Source organism: Cheilinus undulatus, linkage group 16 (genome assembly GCF_018320785.1).
Source record: "Cheilinus undulatus linkage group 16, ASM1832078v1, whole genome shotgun sequence".
In the NCBI taxonomy this organism is placed as follows: Eukaryota; Metazoa; Chordata; class Actinopteri; order Labriformes; family Labridae; genus Cheilinus; species Cheilinus undulatus.
Genome location: NC_054880.1, coordinates 18,029,347 through 18,049,244, shown reverse-complemented (window position 1 = coordinate 18,049,244; position 19,898 = coordinate 18,029,347). Strand labels below are relative to the sequence as shown.

Genomic DNA, 19,898 nt, shown 5'->3' with positions numbered 1-19,898 from the left:
TTCTTCATTTAGACCATTTGAAACAGATTAAAAAAGTGTGTTTTTCTTTCCTTTTGAAAGCTTTTTTTTGTTCTAGAATGTAAAAGTCTATATCATTTAGACAGGGAATCCAGTTAACAAATGTGAGATGAATTCTGTCATTTCACAACTCAGAACAAAATCAAGCATCTAAAAATATGGACACTGGACAGTGCAAACACACTCTTTAAGAAAACATCATTTCCCCCATATTTAGTCTTTCTTCTCAAATCAAAGGGGCCTATTTTGAGTAGAACAAGACTGATTTCAAATTAAAAAAAAACATTGTTTACCGTTACCATTTACCATAGATCTTTATCAATTATAAAAGCTTGTATAATGCAAGTTTTGCGGGTAGACTGCATGAAAATAATTGAATCACAGTCACAAATTTGGCCTTCCCATGGTCAAAGAAAAAGAAGTGATGGAGATTCTAGAAGTTTGAAGTGTGTTCTTAGCGTGTAGAAATATCCTTTTGTCATATAACTGAACTGTTTTAAATATCATATTAAATAATGTACAGTAATCATTAAAAAGCCCATGGACAATCTCATAGATGATTTTCCAAGTGGGGTTCAGTTAAACATGCAAAGCTTTCCAGATAGTGTTAACAACTCTTATTTTTTTTTTGGTTGGTTTTTACAAATGTGTGCAAACCAATAGATAAATGGAAGAAATTCACTTTGAGTTTATGTTTTTTATTATTGCCATTTTCATGGATATCAGGGAAATTTTTCTTGATAGTTGAGGGAATTTATTTGAAAATTTCAAGCAAATTTGTGGAAATTTGTGAAATCTTTTTTTGTATTTTTGGGCACTGGTTTGAAATGGGGGTGGGGTGAACTCATAGAAATCAGACATTTTAGATTTTTTTGTAATTTTTGGGGACATTCGATTGGAATTCTTGGTGGGTGGCATTTTAGATGATCAAGGATTTTCAAGGGGATTTGTTTGGATGATCGTGGAATACATTTTTAAAATAAATTTTAGGGAATGTATTTGTAAATATTTGGTGATTTAATACAAAATTTTAGGGGGGATTTGCTATAAACCTATATGGAATTTACTGAAATTATAACGTTTTACTGACACATTTGGGGAATGTTTGAAGTAATTTGGGATATTTTCATGTGATAAAAATGGATACAAATTTTCACTTAATTTTATAGAATTTCTTTGAAATTTTAGGGAATTGTGTTTATTTTGAAAGGAACATTTTTAAAGACATATGAACTTTTTTTCCTTTAGGAAATTTTGTTGATGCTGCTTCAACAGTTCCTTGTGGTCCATCATCAAAAACTCCACTGTACATCTCTCAGTGACTGACAATATTTCCTGACTGAAGATCCCCAACATCTGACTGGCACGTCGACAAACAGCCAAAATATATCTCAAAAGCTTTTCCAGTGCTGTATTTTCTGCAGAAACGGGACCCACAGGAGATTTGTGGGCATAATTTTTGGTCAAAACTAATTCATGCTCAAAGACAGTGCTATGCTTTATCATGTCCTACTAATCCCAAATAAGTGGGAGGTACTAAAACTGCATCCCAAACAAAAGCTCCGGTATTCTGAGAATACAGGTCTTTTCTGTGCAAGTCTTCATCTGATTTTTTACTGTGTCTCACCTTATTATATCTCTATATCTCTCTTTCTATTACTCCATTGGACTTATTCTGTCTTTGTTCTCTACTTTCAGCCTTCCCCCAGATCCTGAGAGTTTGGGTATCTAGTTGATTCAGGGGCTGTTATCTGGTAACCCACTCTCAATATCAGCTTCATCTCAGTCAGAATGGTTAAAGTGTCAAATGCTTTGTTTATGGGTTGTTGTGGGATTTTTCTGCTTAAATTGATTCAGTCTGTCTACATGCATAGTATACATACAGGGAAGCCATTTTCACACATGTACTTCTTAAAATTTGAGGACATCCTGGTCCTGCATTCGTCCTGAGTTGCTTTGTCATAGATGTCTCTTATCTGTGGAGATTCTGCATGTAAGTGAGAGAAGAGAGTATGAAGCAGCTTCATTACGTAGATGAAGAATGAAGTGATCATGTTTAAAAAATGCCTCAAAACCTGTTAAGAAAGAAGGAATTAGCACAATTTCATCTGTCTAGACTGTAAAGTCCATCCACAAAAACGTACAACTTACAGTTGATGCAACAATAGTTAATTATCAAAACACTCAGAGGAGAACAAGGCATCTTTTCTACAGATGATCTCACTTTTCTTGAGTACTGCACTAGAAATCAATAGGCTAATTGGGTTGTTTTTGTCTGAGAGAGAGACATCAGCCTTGTGGGTTTTTTCATGTAACACTCTCATGTGTGACCAATGAAACACACAACTCAACTCATCAAACTCTCAGCCCTAGTTTCAGATGTACAAGTTGCCAAACTCTAATTGTTTTCAGTGCAGTGATTTCATGGTGTAGTTTTTGGTGGCAGTTTCCTGCACGACTTGAATCAGGTAATTTCAATGGAAACCAAGTTGATTTGCTAATTAAGTGAAAAATGAGGCAGCTGAACTCGTGTCCTTAGAGTAACTCAGACGATCAGGAGGCCAGTTCTTTAAATGCATGGTTTAAATGCATGTGGTTGTGCGAGTGAAAGTGTGGATTCGTTTTGGAGTTGTGCTTATAATGCACGTGTTTGTAGAAGTGCTGCAGTTACTTGTTATGAGGCAAACATTGAACTACATTTTACTTTGGTCATGCTCAATCAAAACAGATGATCTCATCAAGTGCTCATTGATTTTGCTCAGTAAATAGTTTCCTCAGTACCTCTTCATTAAATGCCAAGATTGATGTTCAGTGCTTTTATATGTTAAGTTTGGTTATAATAGAACAAAATCATTAGGACTGGGTTCACTAACTCTGTAGTTAAAGTTACAAACGAAAACATATACCTCACCCTTTCATAGTCCAAGACTCAAATCTCCCAGTCAAATGTCTGACTTTTAACATCCACACATTGCACATTGTGGTGCAATTATGGCAGAAGAGCTTAGCGTGGACGCTGCTAAAGCGCCAGTTTTATCAGAACTTGACGACAGTTCTTCTTTAAAAGAAAAACAAAGAACAGCAGTGAGTTGTTTTCTTTTCAAAAACGCCAAAAGTTGTGTAGCCTACTGACATGTCTATAGTTGCCATTGTTCGCGTTATGCAGTTCTCTATGGAGTTTAATCCTCAGTAGCGACTTCAACGTCACATGTTTTGTTGCTCTGATTGGCCCGTAAAGATGTGACAGAACGTTCACACTCCAAGTTTTTTCAAATCCTCTGCCCTTTCCCAAATGCTTAGTATTGAAGGTTTCCCAGATGGATGTGTGAAACACTCCCATCTGGTGTGTCATGTTAGCAACTTAACCCATGTTTTAATATCTTAAATACACATTCTACTGAAGTCAATAAAAACTGCACTCCATAAGAACAGTATACCATTGTTTCCATTTTATTGATGAATTTCACAAAATGAGGGGGAAAACCTGTTTGAAGTGTCCTTGTTGGTGAGCTCCTTGCAGAGCATTCAGGTAAGCCTCACTGTGATAAAGAGTGGAAAGTTGAAGTGTTTAGGAACAACAGCAGCTCAGTCACAGAGACCACATAAAATCCCAGAGCGGGGTCAACGATTGCTGGTGCATCAAAGTCCACAGCACTGCTGATGATGAGTTCTGATCTTCCACTGGCATTAATGTAAGCACAAAAACTTGGCAGAACATTCATGGACTAGGTTTCAGCTGAGCAGCTGCATGCAAGCCTCACATCACCAAGTCTAATGCCAAGTATCAGATGGCAGAGCTAACAACATTTTATAGCTTATGTTTTTGAATACAATGTCATTACACTAGCTGTTGGTGTAATGGTCAGCTGACCAGTTACGTTGTCCATATAGTGTCCAGTTAAACAATGGACTGGTCATTTTTTGAATAAATGTAGACATTTCAGTCTTAAAATTCTACATATTGTAGCTTTAAAATATTATTATTTATAGTTGATCTCAAGGAGTGCCATCATATTGTTGTGTTGCACATCAGTATAATAGAATAAAGCATTATATTGGTATAGCTGTATCCAAATGATATTTGTTCATCCAACTGATTATCCGAACTGTATTTTATTTGTATATTTTATTTTAACATCACTGACATTCAGAACAGCTTTTTTACTATATGACTGTATGCTAAATTAAATAGAGATGCACAATATTAGATTTTTGTGGATATATTATTTAATGATATTTTGGAATTCATTTTAGTCAATACTGATATCAGTAGTGATTTGTAAATGCATTTCAGACCTAAAACTTCAAGTTTTTTTAAATTTTAAGAATAAGGACAGAAAAAGACTTAATCTCAAGTACAGTAGGTCTTTTTTTCCTACCTAAAATTTCCAACTTCCTAAATCTTTTGTGAGTACTCTTGATTTTTTTAGATCCTAAACTTGTATACCAAACACACTTGTGTACCAAATAGAGAATTTCTGCAATTAAAAAGTCTTTTTTTATTTGAACTTGAAAATTCCATATTCTTAGAGCCATACATTTATGACATTGTAAAGTCAAAAATGTACGAGAAACCAAACTGAAAACAGTGGTTGGCCAACACTCGTTTACAGAAATAATTTTTACTTATTCCAGATGATGTATTTCTTTATTGCTCAGCCCTATTAATAAGTATCATTTGATAAGGCAACTGCAGCACTAGTGGAAGGAAAACAGCTTTACCTGTTCTGATTTTCTTTCACGCAATCAGACATTCTTGAGTTTACAGTCTCAAAAATACTGAGTTTTGGTTAAAGAAAATTTTTGACTTGATTTTTTTCTTGTAAATTTACAGTTTTTTTTTTAATTTGAGAATTTCATTGTTTCTTAAAAATGAACAGATCCACCTTTTTTATTTTTGTTAAAAAATTTTTTGCACTGACTATTTCAAAGCACATGAATTCCCATGGTTTGAGCCAAAATGTTGAATGCTTTAAAGGATGATTTTAAAGCCTGCTTTAAGAGCTGAATGCGTATTTTGCAGTTTAAGGAAACGTGTAAAGAAGGAATAATTAAATTATATGGCAAGTAGGGTGTTATTAATGATGGAAAGGTGTAGTTAAAGACTTTTGTTATGGTTTAATAGTTATTAGTAAAATCAATGTAAATCTGATGGGCACTTATGGGGCAGGTTGCTCCTTTACATCCATGGGGTGTGCCAAAATGGTTAATGACTTCTGTGTTTATCATGGTAAAGTCTGAATGTAACCCAGACAGAAAAAAAGAATGAATGTTCCTTGCTGTGGTTTTATTTGAGCTTATTTATTCTTCAACATTGATTTACACATACAGAAAAGTTCAACCAATGTGACACACAATGATGCTTTTGTGAAAAAAAAAGAAGTGGGTGAAGGTAGAGATGAAAAAAATATTATAAGTGGAAAAAAAAAAAATCTTATTGAAAATAGTTGACCCCCCTCACCTCGTGCTCAGATAACTCAGCCTTGTTTTAAAGTCTTTCCTTGAAGCCACAGCGTGTTCCAGGTGGTAGCGCCCTGTGCAGCCAGTAGGGGGAATCGACTGCTCGCGTTGACGCCATACCCCTCTCGTCTCTCTGTACTCCTCTCCTCCTCTTCCCTGCGTTCTCCCAGGTTGTGGAAACGCTGCAGCCCGCTGGTCTGTGTCTGGGTCCCTCTCTTGCGCACAGAGCTGCTCAAGACCCTCCTACCGGCTGGGCTCTGGGAAAGGAGGAGGCAGTCTGCTCTGCTCGCAAGCCTCGGACGAGCCCCCTTTTACCGCCCTGTCAGTGTGGAGGAGAAGGAGAGAGAGAGAGAGGCTGAGTGATAGAGAATACACACGAGAGAGAGAGAGAGAGAGAGAAAGAGAGAGAGAGAGAGGGAGAGCAACTGTGTGACAGAGGGAAAGAGAACGAGGCAGGCTGCTTAGAGGAGCGAGAGAGCCAAGGACGGAATAAGGAACACATTTTACAAGAGCAGGAAGAGGGAGGATCGTAGACGAGGGACTCCTTCTCTACTGGGCACCTGGGACACAGTCACTGCTTCTTTTTTTTCACTCGTCTTCATCTGGATCCCAGTGGACTAACCAACCGGTGGATTTTTTAATACACGCTTGTGCCACATCGTTCAGGAACTGGGATCATTTTCCAGCTCAGACTGAGATTGCTCTATCCTCGACTCTCGTGTTGTAATTCTGCTCCGTGCAACAAAGTGCATCCGCCGGCCACCGGTGCTGAGGATATCTCCCCCTCTGTCAAACAGGACAGCACGCAGCCACTGTCAGATCAGACTACAGAGAGAGAGAGAACGAAAGAGAGAGAGAGAGAGAGCTAGTGTGAGTGTGTAAAGAGAGAGAGAGAGTCAGATTCAGTTTAAAGCCCAGGCGAAAGACTCGACCCAAACAGCTCTAAATAGAGAAGTGAACCTATACATCCTCTCCCGTTTTTCCTTGCCATCCCTTTCCTTCTTCCTCCTCCTCTCCTCTTCCTCTTCCTCTCCCAACATTCACAGGACTGCCAGAGCTACTGCCACCTGCACCTCTTTCCTCTTCTTCCTCTACCTCACCCTTATCGCGCGTTACTATCTGAGACCGGCAGCACACGGACACGCTGCTTCTTGGTTCTAGCACTTGTGGAAATATTCCCTGCAACATCCACCTGATACCCCAGAGCGGTGAGGATCCTACCCACATCTTTCCACTTCTCCCTGGAGATCCCGGCGAGCGACACAGCGGTGCGGACAGCCGAGACGAGGAATCGCACAGCCCTGCCGCCGCCTTCTATCCCATCGCTAGCTACTTGGCAGCTCCCGCCCCCGTGTCACCATTCCCTGCCTCAGTGCTAAGGATTCCAGCTACATGGGCAAGCGATTGGAGCAGCAGCCAATGTACCCTCAGTACACCTACTACTACCCCCACTATCTCCAGACCAAGGTACGCTCGCTCCTCTGCTCTTCTCGCATTCCACAAGCCTACTCATCTACTCCTACACTCCTCCCTCCCTCCCTCTCTTTACCCTCCACCTCCAGCCTTCTGCCGCCCTCCCCTTCATCCCCCCCTCTCTCATCCCTGAGTGGAGATAGGAGTTAATGGATAGCCGGCCTTGGCTGTGATGGTTTCAGATGGCAGGTACCTCATTGGAGTTTGGATGGCTGCGTTAGCGAGTGAAAGATCAGAGATCAAGGCTGAATGCTTTGGGCTTGTGTTGGTCCAGCTTACTAGACCGTTACGAGAAGCTCCATCCATCTCTCACCTGCAGACTTCAGCACGCTCTTGATGCGATCATGCCTTAGATATGTGTGGTAGATACAACACTTGATCTTTTTTTCTGCTTTCCAGCAGAATTATGAAATTCCTAACACCTCAAATGTCTTCCAAAAGCAGGTTGTGACCCCTCTTTTTCTGCATTGTTGATGGTCGGTCTGGTTCAGACAGAGAGCAGGCATGAGGACGGCCGCCCGTGTTTGCTCTAGCTCTAGTATGCATCAGTGCCTCTGGGATGGGTGCCCAGGACTGAGCCCTGATGGCTGCCAGGACTCACTACCCGGACCTCATCAAGGGATTAAAATGGGAGCCTTTTGGGGATTACTCTATTTGCTTTCTTACATGTTTAACACTAATATCTCTTCATTATTTTGTCGGTTTGAAAATTAGAATGATATGCGGTTTATATTAATTATCTCTGGCTTTGATTTTGAACAAAATAGCATTTGAGTGCCGACCCGAATGTGCCCTCAGCGATGACTGTCAAACTGTGTTAGTGTTGGAAGCTGGCATGTTAGGGTTGTTTGTTAAATATAGATATTCACTAATTTGATTAGGAAACTTTAAAGCTTTACTTTGTTTTCTATCCAAAGTTTTTATCATTTTTTCCCCTGTATGAAGGTTAAAAGAAGTATTGTTATGGTGTTGGCTCCAAAACTGCATATTATTGGCAGCAGTTTTGAACTTTCTCTTGTGATACTTAGCCTGAGGAAAACAAGTTCAAATGTTACAAATTTCCCCCATTATGACATGGAAATAAGTCAGAAAAAATGTTCAAGCAATTACTGTGTGGAAGAAAAAGATAAAGCAAAATACCAGTGATGTTTTCATCCTTTTCCACTTGGAGTGGACCAGTCCGCTTCCAGCTGGGAGGATCTGCCTGCAGCCCCACCTGGCAGTCCACTGGCTTTCCCCCTGATTTATAGTTTAATACATTTGTGCTGCTGCCATATGGCTTCCCTCTCCCTCCTCCACTACTCCCTCCATCATCCCCCCTCCTTCCCCCATCTCATATCTCAGAGTTGCTCATCTCGGGGGCCTCTCAATCAGGATATGCCCCCCCACCCCCCACCCCCTTTCTTCCCACTTCCCTCCCCTCTCCTTCTGCCTCTCCGCTCAGTTGCAACAGGGCCCCCTGCCACCTTCGCCGATGCTGCAGTTCACTCCCAAGGTCAGCGCAGATCCGATCTTGCCACCGTCAGCGATTGATATATCCTTGAGCCAGTTGCTTGGGTCCAGTGTCATGCAAACGAGACCAGTGGCAGGGGGAAATCAGCATACTTGGTTTTTAATCAGCACTAACATTTGTGTCCATGTTGATGATTAGGTGGCTTGATATGATAGAGCAGGGGCCATCAATTCAAATTCTTGGTGGTCCAAAGATCTGGCATAATTTAATTGAATATAATTCAATCTAGTCCATGAAAATTAATGAAAACAACAATATTTTACAAATTGGAGGTAATAATAAAATCATGATAATCCTATTATTTTGACATAAAATCAATTTTTTTTTTTGTTGAAAGTTAAAGGATTTATAAGCTATTTAAATTAAAGATAGGCTACCTAGCAGAAAAACTAAAGATGGAGTGTTAGTTGTCCACGCTCAAATTTATAAATTGGAAAAAAAAATCCAAAATATAAAACAGCTTTTTAATGTGCTTTTCTCCCCTTTTGATTATCCCGTCAAAAGTTTAAATCAGAGCAGAAATTAGACTATATCAGATAACCTCAGAGTCATGAAGAGATTTATAAGTCAACCTAAATCCAAAACAACTTTAAGGGAGTATTGTTTGTCAGAGAATTATTCTGTCATTGATCACATCAGGCTCTGTTTCTTTTATTTTCTCCTTCCTCAGATCAGATGTCAGTGTGGTTGTTAAAAAACATATGCTTTGACTTGTAGTAATGTTTGTAATGATCGGGAGTGTATTGAAGTATACCAGGAATGTTAGTTTTTAATCTGTCTGTGGGAGGAATGAACATATAGCATGATTAAGAAGTCTCTTTATAGTCGTCATCTTTTCCTATTTTAAAGCTCAGCGTCTCTACTCTTCCCTAATTTACTTTCTCTGGTATGTTTCTGAAACTTTCCCGACTTCTTTATGCTTCTGTGCAGCAGTACCTTGTCCTGAGCATCTGATTGGCTGAGTAGTATCACGCATAGCTACTGCTAAGATAACAGAAGCTGCACCAGTCAAGATAGATCACCGTTAATATAAAAAATCTGCACAAGTGGAGAGAGGAGCGGTCGTTAGCATGATATAACAGGTACGCTCGACTCCGGATTGGACAGTCCGCTAATTAGTGACCTCAGTAGTGCCAAAGACTTATAACCTTGCAAAGCAGACGGATTGGCCAGATTCCATGTATGGCATCAGGCAGATCCAACCTGCAAAGCTTTACTCTAAAACAATTGTGCCTGGCCTGAGAACAGTTAGACCAATCATTGTTATTTGAGGAGGTTAAAGGTGGTAGCTTTGGTACGGTTCAGTTGTCCTGCAAGTTGGTAAACAGTTGCTTCCAGTGTAGCTTTGACTCAAAAGTAGTTATAGAATAGTGGCAGAATTGGACCATGTGTCTTTATTAACTGAAAAACAAAGAATTGCACTGAAAGCTTTTCTTAGCAGAAAAGATGTTTTCTTGTCTCAACTAGCGTTGTCGTGTTTGCAATGGTTACAGGCGGGGTTTGGTTGTTCTACAAGCACATAAACAATAGCGGCCAGTGGATTGATTTTTTTGGATGTAGCTATAGTGGTTGTTTTATCAGGGTTTGACAGAATTTCTTTGTTACAAGATGATCAAAAAAAAGTTTGTCTTGGCATTTAAAATGTTTTTGCTCTTCTCCTGTCTAGCTTTGGTATGACTTTGATTTGACAACTAGCTCCACTGATTGTTAGCATGATGTCAGCCACTGTATGTCAAGTTCACTCCAGACCTTCACTTGCACACAATGTCATATAATTAGACAATAATTTGATCTGTTTGGCCTTTGTCAAAGACAGATGGATGCGACACATGCAGTGGCTATATAAAAGTATTCATCCCCTTGGATGCATCCCCCAGAGTTCAGTTATATCCATCACAAGAAATGGAAGGAATATGGCACATGTGTAAATCTGACTGGATCAGGCCGTCCTCACAAACTGAGTGACTGTGCAAGAAGGAGACTAGTGAGACAGACCACCAAGAGACCCATGGCTACTCTGAAGGAGTTACAAGCTTTAGCTACTGAGATGGGAGAGACTCTGCATACAGCAACTGTTGGGCGGGTTCTCTTCAAAGAGGAGACTGTTGAAGACAACTCATTAAACGATGACTAGAGTTTGCCAAAGGCATGTGGGAGACTCCGTTGTCAAGACCAAGACCAAAATTGAGGTTTTTGGCCATCAGACAAGATGCTATGTCATCACCACGAACACACCATTCCCACTTTGTAGCATAATGGCGGCAGCATCATGTAGTGGGGATGCTTCTTGGCAGCCGTCCCTGGAGGGCTTGGTAAAATGAATGGGGCAAAATATAGGAAAATCCTGGAGGATGATTTTATTTAGTCTGCGAGAGAACTACGACTCAGAAAATGTATTTTCAAGCTAAATTATACTGACCGTGCTTGATTTATGAAATCAATAAGAGTCAAATATCCAAGGGGATGAAAACTTTCTATAGGCATTGTATCCCATGTATTGGATATGTGAAATAGTCTATCCGGTGATCAGTCATAGTCAGGTATGGCTGAGGCCACTGAGGCCTCCTTTTCACCAATAGTCAGTTGGTGAAAAGGAGGCCTCAGTGTTGAGCCGTGTGGCTAAATAGCAGACGAGCTATCTCACATGCTCACTAATGATCATTGACAGCTTGATTACACAAAGGAGAGAAAATTCTCATCTGGCAGGTTCAGTCCACACAGCTGACAGAATCACATGCGCCAACACGTTAAAGACAAAAAGTCAATTCAAGTCGTCTTGTTTGCCCATTTTGATCACATAAAGGCGTCAAATCACACAGGTCTTGATATATATATTCATTGCTGCATTCTTAAGGTATGGCTTCATTTCCCCAAGAGACGTGGTGGTGTAGTGGGGGGCAGGAGTGAGTTCTTGGGTAGGGATAGGGAGGGAGAGCAGGGCATAACTCATGCCAAAGTGTTGCCATTCTCCTTCTCTCGCCTCCATTTTATGACACATATTTGAGATTCTATGCATAGAAAATTTATAGAGCATCTGTGCTTGGTTAGGAGCATATAGGAAAGAAAAAAGCTAACGTTGTCTTAATGATTGAGCAGAATAGAGCGAGGCGCCTTCTACACTCGGGGTCCCTTTATCCCCTTTGTATGTCTGTATTATGTTCTAATTTAATGGAGTCCTCAGATGCTGTCCGGCATGTTGCTAGTCAGCCCAGATTAGAATGTGAAAGTCAGAGAATGAGATGAAACAATAACACTTGGCTTTCTATTGATTAGTGCAGTGGGGCGTAGCATGTGCTTCTCTTTAGCTGAATTATTGATTCCCGAAAGAGGATTTGTGTGTCTGTGTGTCTGTGTGTGCACGTCGGCGTGTCTGTGTGGCTTTTTATATGAGGTTATGGCTGGGGGGAGCTGGCAGGATGCTGCTTTGATGAGAGATCCTTTAAAGGCCCTATTTCTGTCTATTCCCCAGCTGATCAGTCCATGAAGTCATTTGCTGAAATTCGGCCTTCATCCAGCCTCTGTCTTTCTCTGCGAGGTTTGATGTTCAGTGCTGTTCGCAGCTTGTTCTGCATTCAACTTTAATGATAGGTAATAGACGTTCATCATAAATGGGAAAATTACAGTAAAAACGCCTCGCTGTGGCCTGTTTCCTCCCCCTCGCCCACAAGAGCAATTACAGCTCACTGATCAATTATTGTTATGCTATGATAGTGTTTAGGAAAGAATATGAATTTCAAGTGAATGTGAGCGCTAAGTGCCTGCTTGTCTTGGCGTGCATTGTATCTAATTTTCTCTCAATGACAGGCATTTTTGGTTTCCTGTTTCATTATACACATGCACAGCTCTCTAAAGGAAGTCTTAAATTACTGATAATTTTCATGGAGTAGCTGCAATAAATTCTGCCGCTGTTGTGAAATTTACTCGCCTTTATTGTCTCTATAACTGGTTGCAAACCGAGACACTGATGTGCTTTTTAGGTGCAAATCTTCTCAGAACTGTATGCAGCATTTTAGAAAGAAATACTAATCTCCAAAACTGAGGTGCATAATCCTATTTTTTTTATTTCTCTTATATATATGGGACTTTTTAGATAGTTGAAGCTGGTCTCATGATAAGAATTTGACTCAATATCAAGATGCACTATGACTCATCAAGATGGATAGCATCCTCAGTTTTCCATATTACTGCAAATCACTGCTTCATCACTGATGATACAGGAGGCTACCAATCACAACTCTTAAACTTGAATTTCTAACAGGACGAGCTGCAGTTTAATTCTCTAAACAAGAGATCAGGCGAGGAAGGTTCAATTTCAGTGTGTTACACTGTTTATTACAATGTTTTTAGTACTACAGACTTTTATTTTATTTTCGAAAACGAAGCATTTTTATGTTAACCTGCCTTTTCAAAAGAAGTATGTATAACGTATTTTTAAGGGAACATTTTAATATTTAAGATTTTTATTTTTATTGTTATCATTTAATGTTATTTAATTTTCAGATAACCACCAGTTTATTACACTTTGTATTACTATCAAATTTAACCTTTTGATTTGCCTACAGGCGTTGATTCAGCTTGATCCTGCCTTATTATCCCTCTCTGCACACTCTAAGCCACTGCTGTGTCTCCATGCAGCCACAGTGATTAAATTTAGTCCAACACTGCACCTCAATCTCTCATTTCAGTTTCAAAACCTCATAGAGAGCTCAGTGGACAAGTCAAAAGTCATCCGCACCTTCTTTTTTTTCTCAGTTACCCTTTAACTGTTCCCTAACTTCCTTTTCAATCCATAACAAGTTCTTTTTTTCTGTGGTTAAGTTCCAGGTATAATCTAAGTTACCTATCTTTTATTTGAATAACAAACAAAATTTAGTATAAAATTAAATATTTAAAAAAATATTTGAGTAAAATAAAAGTATATAATAAAAAGTAGTTCTGCAGCCAAACAGGAAGTCAATTACCCTTAGTGTCAGACAGCACAGGAATCCAAATAAAAACTTTTAAATAAAAATGATCTCACTTCAAATCAAATTGTTAGACAGCTATAGATTTAAGCTGTCAGTGAGGACAATACTGTGTGAAATTTGGCAGATATTTTGAATTTTAGTCTTTAGTTAAGTGTCTTAGTTTTTGACATATTTGAGTCATTTCTACTCTCCAGTCCTTACATTTGTGTCTCTTCTTTTAGTCCAAACTTTTATTCTCTTTCCTAAATCTGGTACCAAATCATGTCTGTGGGTTCTATGCACCCTGATAAACCTGGGCCCCTTGCTTTCTACAGCTGAGAGGCAGAAAAACTACAGATATGTTGGGTTTTGACAGATTTACCCACAGTGGATAAATATCACAGATTTTAAGTGTCTGACAAAAACTAAATTACATTGTAGGCTTCTTGATGAAAACTAAACTTACTTTTTACGAGTTTTAGTCAGCAATGATTTATCTGAACAAGTCTTGGTCTAGTCTGTCTCTTAGAAAAAAGGTAGTTGGTGAACTATTTTAGTCATAGTTTTAGTCAACGATATCAACACTGGGACAATGAACATACAGCAGGATACAGATTGACACAACCCTGGTCTAATAATCTGTTAAAATATGACAAAGTCCACACCTGAAGTGCAGAGTAAAGGGATGGATGTGGCAAAAGTAAGCATGGCCTAGACTACTGTTCGGACAGATGGTAGAGTTACCCCTGGTTGTGCTGCGGATGTCCCAAGGGCCTGAAAACCGACAGCAGTCTCTGGGCATTTTACTAGGGGTGAAAAAGGCATGGGCAAAAGAGATACCATCAAGCTTGACCTTGGCTGCCAAGCCCAATTGTTGAGCTTGACCCTGTCCCCCTAACAGTCCTGGGTTGTGGCACATTAGGCTCCATGATGAATCCTTAGCTCCCTACATGTCTGCATAAGGACTCCTGAGTGTTTCCATGTTCACATGCCAGCCTAGCCTGAATTAAAGATTTGATTGGTGTAGTAGCATCATGTGTGATGAGTGCTGTGTCAGCTGTTGAAAAGCATTAAAACCAGCCATGTTTAAAAGAGAAATGTGTAATTTTTTGGCTATTAATGGTGGGGGAAAATCCTATGCATCGATTATATTCTGCCTCTGCATCAAACAGGATCGTCCAGGTCTGCAATCGCAATGCATCGTGGAAATTATTTTTTTTCAACACTTTTAGTTGGAGTGCAAAAGTTGGATATCAGTAGCTTTAAAACTGTTTCAGACCTTGTCCTGACCTTGTTGTCCTCAATAGTTTGTCCCACCATGACGCCACTCAGGCTTGGCCATTACCTGCCTAATGTCAGTGGTCTTTACACTAAGGCAAAAAAGATCCAAAACCCAAGAATCAGATTTTCACATATGCAGTGTGCAGCTTGCAGGCATCTGCTACAGTTAGACTAATACATACAGAACCTGAGAAGCCAAGAGGGGCAGATTGAGGCTGATTTAGCAGCAGCTAATGTCCTTCCTCTTAAGTAAACACCAGTCAATGGAGCTCATTGAGAGGATCTATGCCTGTTTCTGCCCCTGCTATAGTCACCATGCACTAATTCTTTGGAGCTGGAGGATGAAATGGAGGAAAGCAGAGGTTGTATGTGATGCATTTAAAAGAAAAAAAGGGCTTGGTTACATTACACGGGCTGACCCATTGTGCTACAGAAATAACAACAGAGCCATCTAAATCCTCCTGTAATGCTTTGACAGCGGAGAAAGAAGAGCGTAGAGACAACAAGGGAGCGACAGATATACATAGACATGAAGCGCGCATGAAATCAAAGGCTGTACAAAAAAAGGACCAGTTTTCAAAGTCTTTCATGGACTCAGTTATCAGTGGCGTAAAATTCGGCTAGCAGCTTAGTCCCCTCTGTCTCCGCTGATGTGGATCTGCTTTGAAGAGTTTATCAAGGGCTTTTAGGGCTGGAAAGATACACTTCTTATATTACATTTACTAAAGCCCGGCTCTATATCCAGGCCTGGACGATATGTTCTTATTAGCACTAAGACAGGGGTGGCATAACTCATTTCCTCCACTTGTAATTCTTGATACGTGCTTCACGACTGACTGCCTGAAACAAAATACTATCCACGCCTGGCTGTAAATCTCAGCTCATCATGCGCTCTCTCTTAGCTAGCACAAATTACAAGGCTTTTTAGCCAATTTTTTTTTCGGTCATGTTTTCCTGATCTGTCACCTCACATGGTCAGGACGCTCATGGATCATTAATCATGTAATTCCTTGGCTTTTTATCTGCATATGTCAACAGCTTGATCCAGCAGTATAATCCCTTTTTTCATGTAACTGTCAGTCAATGGGGCTGACAACTCCATTTATTTGCTGTGGCCTGTGTGTACATGCACACACTGACACACACTACATTAGGGGGGTACTCTTAACCCTTCTCATCTATCAACTGACAGCTCAGCCCTGTCTGCACACCCATGCATTAGAGGTTGTGTGCATTACTGCTTCCCCGCAGCCTCTCAGAGGCCGCAGAGCTAGGTGCTGGGACTCGGCCTTCTGCATGCTGCCTTGCACATTACATCTACTTCACTCCTTCATTGCTGACATCTATGTTGTGCTTAGAGCAAAAAGCAACCCTAGAAATTATTTCTAACCCTAGAAATAATGAAGAGATTGAAAAAGCAAGCAATTTCATCCTATTAGGGTACACAAGAGAATATTAACACCTGTCAATGGACAAATAACCTTTACATATGTGCTGAATCTGTGGGCAAGGACCAGGAATTTTGATCTTAAAAGCACTCTGATTCAAATTTCTACTCCAAATATTATTCTCAAATAACTTTACAAGGCATTATGCAAGAAAATTGAAGAGTAAAATATTGAGACAGCAAATAAAAATACTATTCAAGGACCATTTTGACACTGTTTGAAACAACCATGGCGATTTGTTGAGCTTTATAAACAAACATCTGTCTTAAGCTGGGTGTGCACTGTGTGATTTCAAGCTGACCATACGACAGTCATGGCCGGATGTCATCTCATACTGTGCGACTGAATCGTTTACGACGCACGACCATCGTGCATGACCTGAGTGTTCACACTGAACGACTGAAATCAGGACAGACTGTGACAGAAAAGTCTCACACGCCGAGAGTGAAGTGTTTCCAGTTATATTCTCTCTCTCCCCCCTCTATCTCGCCCACTTTCTCTTTCTCTCTCTCTCTCTCTCCCGCTATCTCTCTCTGTCTCACACACACAAAACCAGCATCACCTCTGTGTCAGCCGCAGGTCCACAGGTAGGAATATTTCCTGCTCGTTTGTTTCCTTTATCAAAGGGGGCGCGCATCAGAAAGTTGTTCTAGCCATTGTCGTGGTAATTTAGAACGTTGTCTGACAGATTACAAACGAAAACAATCCCCCAAAGTTGTTTATTCTGCTCGCATTTCTGCTCTCACTGTGAAGTGTCTGGAGTCGTACGACCAAAATATCAAACATGCCAGAAATCCTTCCGACCAGTTAGGAACAGGTCATGGGGTCTTAGATGGGCCGTGGTCGGCCGTCATACCCTCCTGTACACAGCACAACAAACGACGCCCTATCCGACTAAAAGTCGGCCTGACTTCAGAATGAGTCGTGGGACTCAAAATTCATGGCTGAATTGGAGGAAAATCGCACAGTGTACACCTGTGCAGAAAATATCCTGGTTGTCAGCCCACTGTTGAGAGACATGATGTTGTTTATCATAAGAAATGAAAGTTTATATATTGGTGTCAGTACTGTCTAAAATGTGTTTGGAAATATTGCCATAGTGGATATCATCCAAAATTCAATATGGTGCATCTCAGTTCTGATGCCATTTGTTGATTTGTGTCTGTTGTTTCAGGTAAATTTGATACTTGCAAGCAAGCATACCTTTTTATTGGCAGGAAAAAATCACCAGTTAAAAAAACTCTGGTGTGATCTGAGGGGAAAATGCACACATGACAATTCTGTGGTCAAACATGACAGAAAATGTCATCAGTCTTCACCATCTCTGGAAAAGATCAGCAGCATGCAGATTTTTAAGGCCTGTCCCAGTGACATTTCAACATGAGGAACTGCTAGAAAAATGTAATAAATCTGATCTTAAAGCTTTGAAAAGCGTACTAAAGAAATCAATATAAAAAAACAATCAGACAATGTTCTGCTATTGGCTGAATGCTAATTTGACTCTCTATTTCAATTTCACAACTGGTGCATCCTTATACTGTGCAGAACTTTTAGGTATGTTTGGGTCAAAAATTGAGGCTTGACACATCCCCGGTAGTGCTCTGGATGTCCTTGCATATTACCGGGGTCATGGGAAAATAATGATGAAAGTATGTGAGCAGTTACGGTAACATCGTTTGAAAAGGACGTATACTTTTTCGTATGTAAAGGGAGTATAAATGTATACATTTTTGTGTTGTTATACTTAAAAATTGCAGCTTAACTCGTTCTTAAGTGTGAACTTCTTGATAATATAATTCATTGAAATAACAGTCTTTTTACACTTTAAAATATAAAACTGAAATAGATGAAAACATCATTCATATCATCAAGACAATTGGTCCCAAAGTAGATGTTGGGATCCCTCATGGGTAGGGAAACATTTGGAGGGAGTTTACAGTATGCCTTCTGGGCAATAGACACGTTGAACCATAAGTGAAGTTAGCCACTCAGTTAGATAAACCACAATACACAATGGATGGTATACTGAACAGGATGGAACTTTTGCAGGGTTCACTGGTCTCTGACACCTTATTTTTGGGTTTGAGGACTGACAACACAGAAAAAGAAACGTCTACTTATATATTTGAATTTCTCAAATGGCTAGCTAAGAAAAGTCCTATTTGTGGTCTGTTACCAGGCTTTACATGTTTCCTCCACTGATGCGTCCTTGAGCAAGAAACAGAGCATGCTCCCTCAGTGTAAGGCAGGGGTAAGAAAGAGCATCTAAAATGAATGCATGAAATCTTAAATGATGTTCTCTGTGGTGGAGTCCTTGCCCTGGGGACTCTCGTCTCTGAACTCTCCTTCCTGGACCATCTGGAGATAAGAGGCAACTCTGTGCTGCAATGGAGACGAAATCTTACCTGTTCGGGGTGTACGGGGAGATAGCTGGTGGAGTGAGTCGAGCTACTGTTCCTTTAAACATGAGGTTGAGACATTGATTCTTGAGCATTTATCAGAGGGATCTGTTGTGGATCATTTTTGCATCAGCCACATTCAGAAACCACAGGTGTCCTGAGGCATAAGTACTACTTTTAATCACATTAGCATCTTTTTGTTTCAGGAAGTAAAGCTTTTCCTGTAGAGGAGCTGAAATGAATCATGTTTTTTGTGTCTGTATTTCTGGAGCTATCCCACAGAGACTCAACATAAAGAGACAGAAACAGTGTTGCTTCAGATTTAAAGTCAGATGAAAGGGAACGCATGACGTGCCCTTCAAACCCACCAACGTGGCAGGACTCTACAAACACCTGCATTTTCTTGTATTTACCAATATTTCCCTCTGTAACAAAGCATCTTCTCAGAGCTGTCTCCTCTGGCACGATGCTCGGCTCTTCCGTAGGGTCTTGGACCGGCGTTTTCATGCTCTATTTTCCGTCTTCCCTTTTCCCCCTCTGAGAACGAAACGGCACTGCCTCCGAATTTTGTCCTTTTTCATCTTCGACTGCTTATGTATCCTCCTCACTTTTGCTCAAATCAATCTTTCTTGCTCCTATTTTTGCCAAAGCCTGCCTTCATCTTTACATTCTCTTTCATGTTGTTCCTCTTTGTAATTACTCTTTCCCATCCTCCCTTGCTTTAGCGTGCCTCTACCTCTATTTCCGGGAGCCCCTGCTGTCCGCTGGGCATGGTGTCCTGCCATCTGTGCAGGATGATATGAGACACCTCTTGAGTATACCCTTTTAATACATGCAACCCACATTAACGTAAAGGAGAACATATGGAATGTCATGAAACTCAAACAAACCTGCAACTGTTTATCATTTAAAGTCATTCTTTTTGGAGTGCGGTGAATATTAGAAAAAATCAAAATGTTACGCCTGTATTGAATCTTTGCTTAACATCTCTGGCAACGTTATAGTCAATATTTTCCAACTGAAGGGAATACATTTGACTGGGTAAGTTTGGTCGGGGATTATCAACTTTGTTGAAAAAGAGATAAAGGGATTACAAACTTTGTTGAAACTTCTGTTGGCTCCTGTTTCTGCTCAATAGATACCAAATAATACGTCTGAATAAGAATGAATCCTCTCAGAGTGCTGTTCAATACTATTGTCTGGATTTTTCTCCCATCCTGAGAATAGCAGTAGCTAACGCCACCTGTCTGATGTGAAGAATTAAATGCATTTCTTTCAAAATTATGTCTGTCTGTTTCCGTTTGATGAATGTAATGCATGTTTTCTTACTTGATTTTTCACGCTTTGCAAGGTTAAGTCT

The 19,898-nt window shown here is 40.1% G+C and overlaps 1 protein-coding gene across 5 annotated transcripts in view; it reads left to right on the top strand.

Moving 5' to 3' along the window:
- rbms3 (RNA binding motif, single stranded interacting protein) overlaps nt 1–19,898 on the top strand; it is a 468,933-nt gene that overhangs the window by 131,202 nt on the left and 317,833 nt on the right. For 3 of the 5 annotated variants that reach the window (XM_041809943.1, XM_041809942.1, XM_041809944.1), the window contains exon 1: nt 5,810–6,945. The exons of the other annotated variants lie outside the window; for them this stretch is intronic. In XM_041809943.1, the coding sequence (XP_041665877.1) occupies nt 6,871–6,945 (75 nt within the window). In that variant the 5' untranslated portion in view covers nt 5,810–6,870. Of the gene's footprint in view, nt 1–5,809; nt 6,946–19,898 lie in introns of those variants that run through there. 5 annotated transcript variants of the gene reach the window in all.